This window comes from Terrapene carolina, unplaced genomic scaffold (assembly GCF_002925995.2).
Source record: "Terrapene carolina triunguis isolate 2854851 unplaced genomic scaffold, T_m_triunguis-2.0 Scaffold131, whole genome shotgun sequence".
Lineage (NCBI taxonomy): Eukaryota > Metazoa > Chordata > Testudines > Emydidae > Terrapene > Terrapene triunguis.
Window position 1 is genome coordinate 10311701 of NW_020664482.1, and position 18306 is coordinate 10330006.

An 18306-nucleotide genomic window follows, 5' to 3' on the forward strand; every position below is an offset into this window, starting at 1 on the left:
CTTCGCCTCCTAAGGGCTGTGGTGAGGCAGTTTGTTCCATGGGGGCGGGGGGGAGGGCTGTTGTTCTGCAGGGGTTCATGGGTCTCCTTTCCCACTCTGCCTCCGCCCGGCCACTTTCTCGTCCTGCCTCTTTTTAGAGTCAGTCGTTGTGATATGAACCTGAGACAGGCGCTTTCAGCCCAAGCAAACTACAGCTCCCGGCAGGCCCCGCGGCCCGTCCCTGCCCAAGCAAACTACAGCTCCCGGCAGGCCCCGCGGCCCAGCTTGGCCGAGCCCCTTCAACCAAACCCTTAGACTGGGGGCTCCGCTCCGGCCCCGTCACGTGACAGGCCGAAGTTGGCCCGTGCCGTGAGGGGAGCGCTCGGCGCGGAAGCGGGACTCGGACCCACGGCAGGGGGAAAACGGCGACTAGAGCGCGGTGAGTGTCCCGGCCTCCCACCGGGCAACAGGCGGCTCCTGCTGACCCCGGGGGTTGCGGAACAGGAGCCCGGCCTGGGTCCCCCTCCGCGCGGAGTACTTCTCCCCCCGCCCCCACAGCAACCCCCACCCCAGAGCCCCCCGACATACCCCTCCCCCACCCAACCCGCGCCCCTATAGCTCCACCCTGGCACGCCACAGGGCCCCATACCCCTGGCGCCCCCCCAGCCCAACCCCCCCCATACTCCTCCCTCACACTAACCCCCGCCATACCCCTCCCCCACCGCACCCCAGAGTCCCTTCCCCCTCCGCACCCTCACGGACACCTCTCCCACCCTGCCTCCTAGGTCACTCTCACCTGCCATGCCCTTCCCCCCTCCCCCAGACCCCTTGCTCCATATGTCCCTCCCCTAAGGTAGCCCCCACACCGCAGGGTCTTTACCCTCTGGGCCGCTGCCATCCCGTCACGCCCCTCCACTCGTGGCACCCTCTTTCCCGTCCCCTTCCTAGGCTGCCCCCATCCTACATAACACCCCTTCCTCTAGCCATCACTATGCCTGCCACACCCCTGTCTTTCCAGCGCCCCTCCCTCCAGATCAGCCCCATCCCACGGAACATCACTTCACTTCCCTAGAGCTTGGTGTGATGATTAACTCTCAGGCCATTTCCTCTCCCTTCTCTCAAGTCACATCTCACCTTGTCTCCCAAGACACTTTCTGGGCTCCTACCTTCCTGCCATCTTAAACCCCTTTGAAAGCTGGAAGTGGTGTTGGAGAAGGATATCAGGCCATGAAGTCATTTCCCTTCCCCCAGTGTTTGTGTTGCTCTCGGTTTGGGTGCTGTGTAAATTACCTTTGGCTTCAAACGGGGATGCTGCTTCATGGGGCTCTCTAGGAGTCTGTTTCTGTTACTATTCATTCCCTCTGGATTCTTCTTCTGTTTCTAGCTGCTCTGATGGCCTGAACGTTGGTAACTTAAAATGAGGTGTTAAATGTTTCATTGAAATACATGACACATTAACATTCTTCAGGGGAGGGGGAGGTGCTTACGTAGATTATTTCTTCCCCCTCCAAAAAAGTTTCCCTTCCCAATGACATTAAAATGGGGGGCAGGTCTTTTAATTTCAGAGCAAATATTTTTATTTGATTCCTAATGAGACTAGTTCTTGCTAGCAGTTTGCTAATTTGCTGTTAGTCATTCTTGTTTTCAGTCTTTTCTATGTGATGTAGGAAACACGGTAGTGATGTTTGCAGTTTGTTCATTTGGCTGAGTTAGTGCTAGAATAAAATCAGAAAAATAAACCAGTTTTAACATCTGCATCATTGTTTTTTCGAATGACATACTGCAAGACCTTTTAAGATTTTTTTGTTAATTTTAATGGGCCTGGGAGTAGGGCTTCCTTTAAGGAGAAAGAGGGAAGCTCACACTTGTTTTTGGTAGCTCTCAAAAAATACTTCTAGAGATGCTGGAAGACATTCATGATTAGAATAAATTTTAGGTCTAAATTAGTTGTGTGTTGCTTAATATTAAACGACTGAATGGATTTTGTCTTTATTTGTATCTGGTCTGAAGATTGCTGCCCTTTTGCTGGTGCAGTTAATAAACAAGGTTATATTATGTTAAAAAACAGACTGGCAGAAAATGTCTATATAGGTTCTTATGGTTTGGCGCTACTGTAACTGTGGTATAATTGTCTACTGTCCAGGACCCTTTACTTACCATAGGGAAATAGTGTTTTTTCCATGGTTATGGTCATACTTGTTTGTCATTAGCCAGGTCTAAAGGACAAAATTTTCCTGGCAGAAGACTGTATCAGTGAACAAAAACAAAGCATACTTATTACACACTGCTACAATATTTGGTTTTAATCCATGGTTTGGTGGTAAAAACAAACTAGGTTTCCAGTTAAAGATATCAAAGCTGATAGGTGCAGAAAGCTGTAATGTGATTAGTGTTGTCAATATATGTCCTGCGAGTGACAAAAGTAGAGAGTTCAGATAAAAAGAACAGACCTGTGTGAAATGTTGAATTTTTATTTTCCATACTATGTATCATACTTTGTTTGCTCAGAAGGAAACTGGTAATAGAAACATTTCCTGAAGAGAGAGTTAGGTTCTGCATCATCTAGTTTGATCAAACTAATTCTATAATTTTTTTTTTTGTCTAGTAGAGTACATTTCTGGTGTGTGTCATAGCTGTATAATATATTATGGCATTCCCTTAAACTCTTTGACAAAATGAATCTTGCACACTGTGTAACAGTTTTTTTAAAATGTGCGTGAGAGGGCATAAGTTGCTTATTGTTATGGAATTGGAATTGTATAAATTACAATTTCTTTTTCAGCCCCAGTTGTTGCCCACTTCCTCTGCATAGATACTGTCTTTTCAACATAAATGTATAGCTGTGTGTGTTAAAATAATCCATCAAAACAAAACACTACTGCACACATGTCTCCCCTGGGGAGAGGATCAGAGAGCAAACACGTGACAGATGTTAGTCACATTGCTTAATATGCTACTGGAAACTGCACAGACAGTACAGTGATGAGTGCTGTATAAGAACCTATATAGAAGAGAATAGAAAAGAAAATAAATGCTAGAGGCCAGTTTGGAACTGTCATTCTTAGGGTTCCTGAGGGGAAAGCCCTTTACCTCCCCAGCTGATATTTTGCCTTCAGTTAGTTTACTTAGGTGGAGTTAGTTCAGTTTTTCCTTTTACATCAGCAGTGAGGAGCACTGAGAGTTCCTTATTTTTTCGGTTCCTATTTTGGCATTTTAAAATTAATACCTGCTAGAACATTGCTGGCAACTGTGGGATGCCTCTCCGCACCTGTTGGATTCCTGCCAGAGGCCCAGTTATAACACAAAAGCCAAATAAACACCATTTGTAGTGGAAGTGCTTAGTTTACAGTAGTCATTCAGCCTTGCACTGAAGTGGATCTGTTCATGCTTTTGCAACTAAAATGACTTGACAGAGTCTAAGGGGGAGCAGCAGGTGAAGTTAGGGTCTCCCTGAAAGTGATGGCGCCACCCAGTAAGATTGATGTTTTAGCCAGGTTATCTAAATGATCAGTTGCCCACTTAGAGGGTAGGCATTCTGGAGAGGTATAACATTGCTAAGAGGGTGTTTAAAAACATAATTCCCCTGAAGAAATGGTTCTTCCAGTTGACCACACATTTGATGGAAAGCAAGATTCACATCCTCCTCACCCATGCCTCTCTCCATCCTTTAGCTAGTTTTTATAGGCACTGGGGATAAATCCAACACAGCACTGAAAAATAGACTTAAAGGGGACGAAAAGTACAGGTGAAAGAGAATGGCGCACTAATATATCCATTGTTTGAGAACATTATCAATGGGGAATTGGGAAAAACCTGGACACAGGATGTCATTTCAACCATCATAATTAAGTTTTTATAAGGTATAGCAATGTAAAGGAGAAATAACTTCCATTTCATATGTGGAATCATCAGTTAAATCTTTAGCAATAGAGCTATTGTGGCCTGAGGGGATATCTTTCAAAAAGAACAAGCAGAAAGAGAGATTGAAGACTTTCTTAAAAGAAACTTTGAAGCAGCATCTGTTGCTCCTCAAACATTTTCATCAGCTACATCAGTTTTTCGCAACATGAGTGGCGGGGTGGGAGGTACAGACTACTTCAATGGGATGCAAAGTAGAAAAAAGGGTGTGTCTGGCTTGGAAAGCTGCAGATCATTCCTAACTACATGTGCACACACTGCAAATGTGCTACTCAGTCTGTGTTTCCTTTTTTTTCTTTGCTCCTGTTGTGCGTCTTTCTGTAGCTTGCTGTAGCAGAAGCTCACTGTACATGGCTTCAGACTGAGCAACCTGCCACACCTGAACCTTGTTTGCTGTGCTAACATGGCACCCACGTCAGATTTGGTGGGCAACAGTGGATGTTCCCCCACCCCAGCAGTGTATGGCTTTGAATTGAGTGGGGTAATGAGTAGGGGAATCAGAGCTACCAGAGAGTAAATGAAGGTAGGAGGTAAGTAAGGGACAAGTCAGAAAAATGCAAGAGCAGCAAAGGAAAGAACATGAGGATGACAAGGGGGGGAGGGAGAGACAGAAAAAAGAGATGGCACTCTCACAATGTGGCACTGGGGATGTATGCCAATTCCTCCCCCAGGGTGGAGGACAGGCACTAACAAAAAAAATATTGGGAACCACTGAAGTGCATGCTGCTCTTTCTTGGTGATATGAAGACAGAGGATATAGTAAGACAGTAAATAAAAGTCAATCTGCAAAAAGCTTACTTCAGCTACATCTGTCATGGCACACACTTCTATTGAATCTGTCTTGTGAGATATGGCTTCTAATGCTATTGCTAAAAGACATTGTTGGCTCCTCCATGGCAACCTCTCCAAGCAATTTTTTCAACATAATTTGAAGGAGGGGAACCGTTAGAGAAAGTACTGTTCGAGGCCAGTGACAGGAATATGTAGTCTGCACCTTAAGTGACCTTACAGGAGGTCTAATTAACTCTTCAAATGCAGTCCTTTTGAATTTGGGTAGAAGTTAGAGTTCAGACTACAAAGGAAAACGCTGAAACAGAAAGTGAGGAGGAAAGTCTAGGAGCGGGTAAAAATCCTCTCCAAATAAGAGTTGGATTTCCTAGAACATTTTTTCATTCAATACCTGCTCTAGAACAGCAGGGTGTTTTTTATTTAATGTTAATTTTTATTTTTTTAAAGCCATAGGTACAATAACATCTTGTTTCCTGGCTCTGGGAGGCATTAGGAGAGTATCTTGTCAAATTTCCCAGTGAGTATTTTCACACTTTCCCCATGCTGCCTCTTATGCAAGGCACCTTGTAAAAATCTACAAGGCCACCACATTCTCTTCCTTTAAATCTCTTTAAAACCTAACAGTGCCATGATGTCTATAATATGCTTGACATTCATTAGGCAGCTGGAGTGCTATGATTGCTGCTTATTATATTAATCGTAACTATCTCACTGTTATCTTGTGCACTGTATTGTATCCTCCCTGTTCTCATTTCATACAATTCTGTTGTGAGCTCTTTGTGGCAGGGGTCGTTGTCTTTTTATGTATATGTTTGGTGCATTTGAGGAGACTATTGGGAGTGGTTCCAACTCCTTAATAGTGTACCTCTCATGATCCAACTTCTCATTCGTAGTCTCACAGAGAATTGGTGATGTCAGAGGCATTACTACATAGTACTAAAAGGACAGGCCAGCCTGGAAAAGAGTATTTAATTACAAACTTAAAATGTGCTCTCTGACAGCTTTTTTTTTTTTCTTTTTTCAGGAGGGGAGTAAAGAGTAAGCAGCATCTGAGGAGGGGCTCCTTTGAGGGGAGGGATGAGGGAAGAGAGAGCAGAAGGTTGGAGCCATGTTGTCTTTACAGGAGTGGGAAGGGCGGGGGAGCAAGCAAGTTGCATAGCAGTTGGTGCAGGGATGGGGCCCATAGGGGAGAGAACTAGCAAGAGGAGCAGCAGATGTACTGCAAAAAGGACTCTTAAAAAAAGAAAAAGGAAAAAAAAAAAAAAAAAAGGGGAAGCCATCAGTTTCTTCTCCAGGCCCAGCTGGGAAGCTGAAGAAGCATCTGAGTAACTTAGAAAGTAAAATTTAGTTTTAGGCACCCAAATCAGGAGCTGCTTTTATGCTTTCAGTGCAGTTTCTTGAGAGAAGACAGGAAGGGGTTAGAAAGGGGGGAAATATTGTAGGTTTAAACTACGCTATCTCACCTGATTATGTCCCCTTCACATTTTGAAATAGGATATTTGACTCTTAGGCTGAAAACGTTTGATTTTGGATCTGAAGATGTGGAGAAAGAGGGATTTATCTGTATTTCTTTGTGCCACTGGCTGGACTTTTGGCCTATTAAAATGTCCTGGATTGCTTTTAACAGTCACCAGGAGATTGAAGCCGATTTCGGTAGACTCCCAGCCAATCCGTGAGGGTTGGCAATCCTAGACGTAAGAGGGAGAAGCACAAAAATGGTGGTATCTTGGCTAAGTGCAAGAAAAGTGCAAAACTTGCAAGGAAAGGATCGAGATTAGTTGGGACCAGATGTGTATAGACTGTTGTTTTAATCTTTCTCTCGGCTTGGTATGTACCTTTGTGTAAATAGATGATACGTTTGTTTTGAATAAGTTGTTTTATAGTCACTTTACTCAACCACAGGTCTCAGGCTTCCAGAGACTCATTTCTTACAGATGCCAAATACAATTGGGTCTGTTGTGTTAACACAGTTGGAAACGGGGGGAGCTGCCACTCCACGAGCTGGTCTGTGAGTGGTAGAATTGAGGGCTTCCACATGGAGAGAGGTGAAGGTAAAAAAATTTGTCACTTGAGTGCACTAGAGGGGGGTTGCAATGTGAGTCTAAGGCACTCATAACAGTGGCAGTACCATTGGAATGGGGCTGTGCTAACCTGGTGATCCAGTCTAAAGTGTGGGTAGAGGTCTGACACTTAGGGCTTGTCTACACTTACCGGGGGATCGACACGCAGCGATCCATGCATCGGTGGTCGTTTTAGCGGATCTAGTGAAGACCTGCTAAATCGACTGCGGATCGCTCTCCTGTCAACTCCTGTACTCCACCGGATCGAGAAGAGTAACGGGAGTCGACGGGAGAGCGTCTCCCATCGACATCGCGTAGTGTGGACCCCGCGGTAAGTAGATCTAAGCTACATTGACTCGAGTTATGCTGTTCACGTAACTCAAATTGTGTAGCTTAGACCAACTTTTCCCTGTAGTGTAGACAGGGTGCCCACAGAGAGACTGGGTAGAGGTCACAGTTCTAACTTCCCACTGAACTGTGACAGAAGGGAATCTTAGATTTATTATTAAGCCAGTTTCCAAAAGTGCATATTTCCTCTCTTGTTTAAAGCCTATTGTTGAAGCACTGTGCTTTCAGGTTTGCTCATTTTGCTTACGATTTTAGGAATTTTTCTTTTTCATCTGGCATTTTCTTGCTAACTAACAAGTAAGGGCTGGTGGCCTGCAGCAGTGAGTGTGTATACCAGTGATACTTAAATTGCCTTCATTGTTTCTATAGTTCTTGATGACTGTTTGTTGTATCATTGGCATTTAAATTTGAAAATCTTGAAATTTTCTTGAAGCTGAATATCACAACTTCGAATGTATTGCTTTTAACATCATTCTTTACTTCTCTCAGTGTTTAATTTGCAGGTACAATCTGCGTTGACAGTTCAACCTCTTTTATGAGAACCATTATTTTCTTTTTAAATATGCATAAACAGAATGGCTTAAATTTTCTATTGGCACTTTTAAAATATTTTGATACTTCATCCTATACTATATTACAAGGATGTTGGAACTCTTCTACATGTTTTCATACTCTGCTTATTTTTCTGCAGCTTCCTTTAAACTTTTTGTGACATTTGAAATTCATCTACCTTATTGCTCTCTCTGGTATGGTTGACCATATCCCCTCTGTGTTGAGGGAAACTTGTGGATTTCATTGATCATTTTAAGATCATGGATAAGATTGTTTCTGCTTGTCCTGATTTATTTATTCAGTTTTGTATTCTGCTTTCTAGTCCTGACTTCAGATTTTTCGCTTTTATCTTTTGTTAATAAGCACTCACTCTCTTAGCTTAATTTTAACTGAATTCTTTCACGTGAGAGTGATCTCCCTAGATTTCTGCTCTTCCCTACATGTTTATATCTGTATGTCTTTTGTACAGTTGTGGAGGCTAGTACTGTATACAAAAAATCCAAGAGACACTGACTTTCTTTTTTATCCTTTATATTTTATTATTGGAGACAGGACAGCATCTTTTTCTCATTGCATCTGCAAGTTGTTATATAGGTTGTACAGACTTTTGTGTGTTATAGTAACTCTAAAATCTTCTTATGTGCAACTGTTTTTCCACTTATATTTTTCTTTTTATATTCTTTGCTTCCATTTGCCATAAGTGGCAAATACAGAGCAGTTCTGCTTGATAATGGTCCAAAGCAGTTCAATATAACAATATAAAGTGAGCATTGTACACTTTGTATTCTGTGTTGTAATTGAAATAATATATTTGAAAATGTAGAAGAACTTCCAAAAATATTTAATAAATTTCAATTGATATTCTATTTTTAACAGTGTGATTAAAACTGTGATTAATCATGATTAATTTTTTTAATCACGATTACATTTTTTTAGATAATCGCATGAGTTAACTGCAATTAATCAACAGCTTTAGTAATTTCACATCCTTGTAAAAATCTTTCCAGGTGAACATAATCACTGCTGAAAAAATCTACAAAAATCCAATACTTTTCCTTTTAGTATTCAAAAAGAAAATCTCTCTCGTCACACCAAATTATTGTTTCATCTTCTAACTGTCGTATTGGTGTATTCCTACTTTTTCTTCATCCCAAAGACTAGAGAGATATATTAAGTATATATTTTACTAAATAAGATTTCATTCATTTATCCTATTTGCATATTCTGAAACTAAATCTAGTAAGGAATTACTGTAAATGAATGAGGAATCAGTAGCAATTAAGTAGCAAAGAAACATCTTATATGAAGTGCTTCATGGTAATATAACTGCTGTTAAGGTGGTATGACTTTGCCATAGTTTTTCTGTTCTAATCAATGATGGTGGCTTAAGAATAAGTATCTGTAAAGGAGCAAATGCTATGTTATCAATAACTTACACTAATTACAGAACATTTGTAGTAAGTATGCATGCCTCAATGTAATTTGAATAAAGTTAAATTGATATGTTGGGTATAAGTGACTTTAAATGTGTCCGCATAAGGGTTTGCACAACTATAACAATATTGATTTAAATACCGATTTTAGTTAAACAGTAATTTTCGTATATAGATAAGGCTTTAGAAGACTCATCAGTGTCAAATGATCCTTAATTGGATCCTGGACCCCAAATGAGCCAAATCACTCTTGTCAGGACTCCAGTGATCCAAATTTGGCTCACTGGGCATTAGATCCTAATGACGGAGTTGTTGGTGGTTTTCAAACCTTTTAAGAGTCCTAGTGCAGGGGTTCTCAAACTGGGGGTCGGGACCCCTGAGGGGGTCGCGATGTTATCACATGGGGGGTCACAAGCTGTCAGCCTCCACCCCAAACCCCGCTTCACCTCCAGCAATAGGTTTATTATAGTGTTAATTAAAAACACTTTTTAATATATTTTATAAGGGGGAGGGGTCGCACTCAGTGCCTTGCTATGTGAAAGGGGTCACCAGTACAAAAGTTTGAGAACCACTGTCCTAGTGAGCTTTGCAAATTCTTGAGGGGAGCTGCCAAATTTTATAAGGGGGTGATGAAGTGCTCAGGAAAAGAGTGAATGCCTCTTGCTCTCTCTTTCACTCCTGCAGATCTCCCAAGTTCTTTAGGGAGGGTGACAAAACGAGAGGATTGAAGGGAAGTTGAGGTTTTTGCCCTCTTGTGGACCTCCTGCAATTTGCGGGAGGAAAGAAACCCTGCAAGGAGCCTCAATAGTCACTCCCAATCCATGATCTTTGAGTGGGCTTGACAAGCTACTCTCAAGGCTTAGGACCAGATTTTTAGAGGTATTTAAGTCCTAAAGATGCAGTTAGGTACCTCTAGGCACTTTTGAAAATCCTATGATACCAAACTCCTATTGAAATCACTGGGGGTTTCGGAGAACTATGTGGTTTTGAAAATTCCACTGGGTGCCTAGCCTGCATCTTTAGGTGCCTGAATACCTGGTAAAAATCGGGCCTTTGGTGCCTACTCTTTCAAGCTCTGAGGAAGCTTGGTGAGGCCCCAACCTTATGAACCTTAGGCAGACCTAGTATAGGTATAGTTTTTTGTTTTTTAATGAAAACTTAGGTCCGAATCATTTTTTGAGGTCATCTGAACCATCATTCTCTGGCAATGTTACTATATCATGTTTTAATAACATTTGTAATAAGACTTTAAACAACTATATCTTAACCTACTTGAGATCTAGCAACCAGATTTAAGTAAAAGTACACTTTGTATCTTCTTTTTTCTCTCCCTGCACAATGGCTGGGGGGAGAATGTTCCAACTATTTAACACACTGTGTATTTAGGATGTCCTAATACAGCAGTTCTTTGTATGATTCGTTTAAAATGTTTTGCAGAAACATTCTGTGTCTGCCCAAGATCTAACCTAGCAACTTTGAGGTTTATATTTTTTACACGGGTTTGTGTTGTGCAGTGTATTTGTGAGGGATGGGGGGGGGGCAGAGGGGATCAAAACTGGTTCACTTGCAAATTTCTTACTATGGAATGACTGCTGTTGCTGCATAATAATTAGAAAGTTGAAACTATTTTAGGACTATGATAGACTATGCCTTTGGACTCTGCAGCAATATCACTTTGGCAGTTTGCCAGAAACAACTCTTCTAATCTGTTCCACAGAAGAAAAGAAATCAATGTTTTAAAGGGAAATGTTTAATGTGAAATTTAAAAACCTTTTCTGAAAATCAGTTAGTTATTCTAGTCTGAAGAAAAAACAGTATCGGGTACTTCTTGAATTGGCAGGTACTGTAAATGAGAACTTGATCTGTTCAAGTAGATCTTAATTTAGAATTTAGTTCATTGTCTTATTTCTTCATAAAGTCTTGGGCAGAGTTTAATTTACTTGACTATAGTTTACATATAAAGTAAGGGAAATGAAGAACTTCTCTTAGTTTGGTGGTAAGAGCTTATCTGATATTAATAGCTTTGAAGAAATTCAGTTTTTGCCATTTCTGGCAATTGGAAATGAAACTGAATTATTTGACTATTGTTCTGTGACTATATATGAACATGTTTCACTTCTTTGTATCTTTTGGAATAGATAGAAGTCAGCAAATGATTTTGTTCCTATCATTACTGAGATCATCACTGAAATATCTAGAAAAACAAGGCTTATGAAGTATTGACAAATAGAGTTCCTAGAAGTATTTGTGGCATATGTTCTACTTTGTGTAGCAAACATACTTTTTTGCTCCATCGCAAGTTGTACTAGAAAACTTGAGTTTTTCAGTGGCCTGATGGGATGAAAGCAGTTTGGGTTTTTTTGTACTGCTGTGTATCAAGGTTTTATAACCATAAATTAGCAAGTATCTAGTAGACTTTTTTCTCCATTCAGTGAACCTCTGCATAAATACAAAGAAAGTAATGGGACTAAAATTATAAGGCCTGTCCTGTGAATTTGATGACTGGGTTTTAGCTGTGCAATTCAACTTGTACAGTTACATACAGCCCCAATCAACTCTGTGTGCCTGTAATATAGGAGGAAGTGTTGTCCAGTAGCCAGACAAGGGAATTGAGGGGTTTAGGATTCCTTCAGTTTGTTGCAGTTCCACTGCTAATTTGCTGTGATCTTGGACCAGTCACTTGCCCTTTCTGTGCCTTCGTGCACTCATTTTCTATGCCTACTTACCTTATATGGGTGATATAAGACGTAACTCACATTTGTATAGTTTCTAATATAAGATACTAAATAAATGCATATTATTGTTCTTCGAGAAGAAATAAGGACTCTACGCTCTGAATTACATGTTTTTTGTAACTAAACTCTCAGTCTTAATGTTGTATTTAACTTTCCTCACCTTTTAAAAAATAAACTTGTAACTGAATATCTTTTTTAAGGGGGATTTCAGTAAATGCTCAGGTATCTTTGTGAACATCTGTATGTGAAATGGCTTAATGGACAGTCTTTCTTCTTATTTTAATAAAAATAAACTTGAACCAAGAATAAGTACAAAAAATATCAGCTAAAAGCCAGTTTTAGTTTAAAGAAAATAGTTTCAGCCATTTGACGGTTGAGTATTCAAATATATACAAATGACAGCATTATGATTTAGAAAAGGTTGCAAACTTGTGTTCAATATTTTTTATACTATGAAAATTTGTCTGAAAATTTGCTAGTTCCAAACCACTTTCTCTCACTCCTAGTTGCCATTTCTATTATTAAATCAACACAGCTGTGGTTTCTGAGGTATTGTCTGCTGAATACTAGGAACAGTTCATCCTGAAGGTGGCACAAATAGAAATACCACACTTAAATTGAGTGTACTGTTCTAAAACATATCTTCCTATGAAACATGGCAAAGGCATTAGAATTCCCTCAGCACTTGGTATGTTCCAAATTGTAAGTTTTAAAACAAAATAGTTTCTTAGTTTCATGAGTCCAAAGATAAGGTGGTTCTTGAGCTCAACTGGTTAAATGTTTAAATTGAATAAAAATTCCAAAATCACTTCTGGGTCACAACCAAAGCAAGTTTTGGAGAAAGTTGAAACAGCAAGATCTAGGAAGGAAGTGATGCTTTGATATGACAGTGTTAAACAAGCTGTTTAACATGCTGAATCACAAGATTCTTTTTTCCTCATGTTTTCATTTGGAATATTAATGGGTTTCTATTTGTTTTCTGAAGGCGTGTTTTTATACTTTCCACTATTTTTTTTGCTAAGCCATAAATCATGGCAGCATAAAATAATTTAAATAGACTTGTAAATAAGTTGAATATTAGGATTCCTATATTTGCCTGCTCTTATTCAAAAGACAAGCCAGTGAAGTTCACAGATAGTTCTATTTTACCCTTGTGCTCCTCCTGCACTGGAGTGCTTTTCCTGTACAGTCACAGCAATTTAAAAACAAGTAGGGTCACAATTCTAAACTGCTGGTATCACTTCTGCCTGTTTCACACTGCTGCAGCGTCATTGGTGTCATGCTATTGTGCAGAAGCAGAGGTAGATTAAACCAGGTGACAAAAGGGATCTTTTCAAAAGTCTGTAGGAAAAAAGCCACCGTGAGTTTATCCATGGACACAACATTGTTGATTAAGGCTGTAATAAGAGCAATCGTTAGGTTTTATTACCTAAAAGCCACAACCTTTCAAAAGACTGCTTTCAGTTAATAGTTAATCTTAAGGAAACGTGTCACTGGTAGAAGAAAAATACGTTACTGGAAAATAGTCTTGCACCTCTGCCCATCTGAGGTTAAAGCAGACAGGTTCCTCCACTGCAAAAATCAGAAAAAATAAACTGAAGTTCGCTTTATAGAGTAAATCCTGAAATGGCGCACTTTTGTCTTTAATCAAAACCAGCTTTTTAAACTTGAATTAAAAGAAGAAGAAAAAAAGAAAAATAAAAAAGCAGCCTCTTCATTTAAATGCATCAAGGCTACTCTGATCAAGAAAAAGATGGTAAACTCCCCCTGCTGGTGGCTTCATGGACATTTCAATTTTAGGAAGTTGGGATTGTGTTTTCTGACTATAAAAATCCTGGGGAATTCCTTCTGGTTTTTTCCCACTCTGGTCTCTCAATCTTTCTGAAACACTTCTGAGTAAACTTATAAGCTTAAATTTTAAGGTCTGTGTGATAAATGCCAGTTAATTTAATTTTGTTCCCCGTATTCCTAAATGAAAGTTCATAATATTAAACCTTCAGGTGACAGATTACGAGGGTATATGTTTCTACTGTGTAGCAGAACACAATAGCTAAGTATGCAGAGTTATTTATTCCATTAATCACATTTAAAAAAAAAAAATATATATATATATATGGACTCCAGGTATTGGTTTTGTTTGGGGCTGGGGGAAGGAATTAAAAAAACTAGTATATTATTATTTTATTATTTTGGAGGCTTTAAAATATTGTGATTAATTGAGTAAAATGTTAGATTGCAAGGCATTTTAGAATAAATCTATATCTTCCAATATCTGCTTTCTCATCAGATCCCCAATATGGCCTCATCATCACCACCTAAATATAATTCAAACTCCTTGGAGAGCTCGTCAATTAAAAGGGTGAGTGTAGCTTCTTCTGTATTATTGTGGCTATGTATTTTTTTCACTTTTTAAGTCAGGTATCCCAGGGGTCATTAGCTTTCAGGTTCTTGAGCACAAAACTGAATATTTATTGAGTAACTTCTATTATTCTTAATTGTATAAATTATTTGTTTCCAAAGTTCAAATGCAACTTGAAACAACAATAAACTGTAAGATTGAAGCATCAACCTATGAAAACAAAGAAATTTCTTATCCCAGGTTTTTATAGCACCCGAAAGTTTTATAGCACCTGTTTCAATTTGCAAATTGCTATGCACTTTTTCTAGTATTGCTGAATGTTGTAATTTTGTTACTATTCAGCTCTTTTTGTCTTCAGAAAAATTCTGTAACACAATTAATAAACAAGTTGTATCTTACCACACGTAGTAGCTGGCCCACTTTGAGATTAAATAAAGTTACCTAAAGATAAGTACTCTCTACGAAATTCCACTCTTTCGTCACAAGTATTGGGAGGGGAAGTATTTTTATTGTATTTTATTTTAGCTTGATTTTATTCTGAGGCAAATAGATGCTGCTTCTGCATTACCTGGTGGACTGTGTATCCTTGCACTTAAGTAGCATAATAGAAGTTTATTTACTTGCTGTTTAAAAATATTTCTCACTACCTTCTGCAGAAATACTTCTGTTGAACTACAGCCTTGTCACTCACTGTTCTCTTAAAATCTTTATTAAAAAATATAAGCGCCAAATGTGCAACGTGTGTCTAATAGTAAGGTGAACATTTTGCTTATATAACTATTTGAAAAGTGGGACAGATTTTTAAACTCTTGAACTAAGCAACTCTGATGAATAACTCTTATTACAGACAATTGGAAGCTACAAAACCTTTCGAGACATTGAGATGTAGATATTTTATTCCAGTTAAATGCAAAAACTATTTTTGAATATTTCTTTAGCAAATAACATTAAGCACAGAGTTGAATTATTATTTTAAGGGTTCCTTTTTGCTTTGCTTTGCTATGTCAGTTCCTGTACTGAAGTTCCTATTCCTTCATGTACGGGATATTTTGTGTTTTAAAACAGTTTATATCTATAAGATTTGAAGAAGTTGCACCAAGTATGAATTTGTTTTTATACCACCCTTTCTCTTTAGACCCCAAAAGATGGAACTAAATGGGAACAAAATGAGGAAATACCTCATCTACCAGGAGAAACTAGCGTCACAGGTAAAAAATTATCATTGAACAATCTAACCTAGTGCATATTGAAGGATTAGTAGGCCATATATATGTAGTTTTATCTCTGTACTGTTGTGAATTTGTAGTGGGGTAACTTTTACTGAACTCCCATAAACAAACATTTTATTTTAAAGAACATTCAAGGTTGTTGAAGTGTGACATCCACCCAGTGCAAACCCTTAAATGCAAGGAAATGCCAAGGTAAGGGACACCTCTTAGTTGTAACTTACTGCCCATACAGCACGTTTGCAATGACAGGACTCCCACACTCCCTTTTTATATGCTGCATACAACACATCAATCTCCCTCACACAATATTGTGCAACTTTAACTACAACTTCAGCAACATTAGCATGTGTCAGGGTTGACGTGTGCCCACCTGCCAGGTGTTGCCCTGTTGTGTTAGGGAAGTATGATACTGTAGTGAAGGTTTTTGCATTACAGTGGGAGGAAGACTGTATGCAGTGTTTCCTTATGTGTTGGAGACCAAAGGCTGATCCTTGTGAAGGTGTGGAGTCTACCCCCTCAGTGGAAATGTGCTGTGTGGGTGTTCGGGTCCCATTAAAAGGAGTCCTTTAGCTTGACATTTCTTTGGGTATGTCTACATAGCAACTATATACCCATGGCTGCCATGCTAGCCGACTTGGGCTTGCGCGGCTTGGGCTGCGGGGCTGTATAATTGCCATGTAGACTTCCGGGCTCAGGCTGGAGCCCAGGCTCTGGGACCCTTCCACTTCTCCGGGCCCCTGAGCCCGTGCTGGAGCCCGAGCCCGGAAGTCTACATAGCAATTAAACAGCCCCACAGCCCGAGCCCCGCAAGCCCGAGTTGGCTAGCATGGGCCAGCCGTGGGTGTCTAGTTGCTGTGTAGACATACTCTTTGTATCTAATGGTTTGTTTTGGAAAGATATCACATTTATGAAAACCTTAACTGGTTTTACATATTTTTTTAATGTGAATTTTCTAGATTTTTAATAGAGCAAGTGAAGGAGGGAATGGGGGCAGAGTAGATCGGGGGAGGAGGAATGGCTCCCCGGATTTTCCCTATGTTAGTGTACTACAGAATGAGTGGGAATTTTTGATGTGGGGGGTGGGTGGGGAGAGTGGGCCAGGAGAATAAGTGGGGAGAAAAATGGATGTACTGCACAATGAAATCTCTGTTTAATGAGAGCAGTAATAACTACTATAAGATTTTTTTCACAAAGCTTATGATAGATCTTAAGAGCAGTTATTTGTATATGTAGTAGTATTTCTTTGCATTGTAGATGCCCTCACTAATTGGTAGTAGGGGTACTGATGTATTTAGAGTGCCTCCAGGGCTCCAGTATTTGCAGTATAGGCTGCCCTGTGAACTGTTCTTTGCCTCTGGTCAAAGTGAAATTGAGTAGTTTTCTCCAGGATGAACTGTTAATGATGAGCCCCTACACACCTTTACAAATAGAACTGTGTACCTTGACACATGAGAATTTATTGTAGAGCATCAAAAGATGAAACAATATCAACATTAAGAATGTTTTCACTTTGGAATCTTAAAGGAACAGTCCAACAGCTACAAAAGAGAGATTTTAAATCCCAGTCGCTTCCTCATGTTTGTGTAGTTCTTTCATACAGCAGTGAGGAAGAGGAAAATACAGATGTAGTCAGAAATCAACAGACTCGGGGCGGGTGTAGAATCTGAAACGTTCAACTTTTTTTCTAAATGTCTCTATTAATTAACATGTAAAAGTTTTCCCCTCATGCAGATCCTTCTCTTAATAAAATTTGTATTATGAGTACAGTCATCCTTTTTATTGCTTCTTATTAGTGTTGTCCTTAACTCCTAAATTATGCTTTTTCATAATGTTTTAAAGGTAAATGCTGTTTCTCATTTACAGACAAGGAAGTTATCTACGTATGTCCATTTAATGGTGCTGTTAAAGGAAGACTGTATGTTACAAACTACAGACTATACTTAAGAAGTGTGGAACTAGTGAGTAGCGTGTGTAAACATTTTCACAATGCAAATCTGCATAACTGAAGACCAGTAATGAGATGCAGTTGTTTGTTATTGTTTTGGTCCCTTCTGGCCTTGAAATCTATGAATCTCTGCCCATAGAACAGCACTGGTGGGGGAATAGTAATGGCTGTTCAAGAAATTAGGGGTGCAAAACAGAATAAAACTAAATCATGGGCTGCTCTGTTGTGATCAGACTCAAGGTTTTAGAACCCTTGAACTGAGATCATTGCGATCTCAGACAGTTTTTATTACTTGGATGCAAAAAGTTGGCAATATTTAGATGCAAAAAAAGTGGGCAATTTTCCTCTTCAGTGCTAAAGTTCATTGCTGTGACAATAGTTTTACATTGCCAATACAAGAGTAATTTATTCCTGTAGCAGAGTTCATGTGAAGAAAAATAGAGCTGTCACGAAAAAGATTTGCATTGTTAGCAAAAGGAAGGAGATATTCAGTTAAGATAGTAGCAGAAACATTAGGTTTTTAATAATCAATATGGTATTAATTTTACTGCAGAAATCTTTAATTTAAAAAAGTTGGTATATAATTTTTCAGGTTTCATTGTCTTAGCTTAATTTGTACTCTTACAAATGAATGCAGGCAAGATTGTGGTGTTGCCTTTGAAAGATGAAAACTATTCATTACTTTTCTCAGATATCTGTGCAGTCATTTATCATTTCAAACATTAACAGAAAATTACAAACTAGCTCAACTTATTTTAAAGCTATATTTTTTCTTAATTGTATGAATATTGTTAACATTTTTGAGAATGAATCTATTTGTCAGACAGATCCAAGCCAACAGTCTTACTAGAACTTTAGCACCTCTGGATAACTAGCTATATTCTTCTCAGTTCACTGATTTCTATTCTACCTACAATTAGACAATCAGAGCTAATGTAGTGTCACTACAAGGTGTCTTC

At 39.3% G+C, this 18306-nt stretch overlaps 1 protein-coding gene across 1 annotated transcript in view; it reads left to right on the forward strand.

Moving 5' to 3' along the window:
* Window positions 1–274: 274 nt before the first annotated feature.
* The window catches only part of MTM1 (myotubularin 1), a 54799-nt gene continuing 36767 nt past the window's right edge, over window positions 275–18306 (forward strand). Inside the window, exons 1-4 of the mRNA XM_026652963.2 lie at window positions 275–418; window positions 14102–14173; window positions 15309–15381; window positions 17266–17360. Of these exons, the coding sequence (XP_026508748.1) occupies window positions 14111–14173; window positions 15309–15381; window positions 17266–17360 (231 nt within the window). The 5' untranslated portion in view covers window positions 275–418; window positions 14102–14110. The remainder of the gene's footprint in view (window positions 419–14101; window positions 14174–15308; window positions 15382–17265; window positions 17361–18306) is intronic.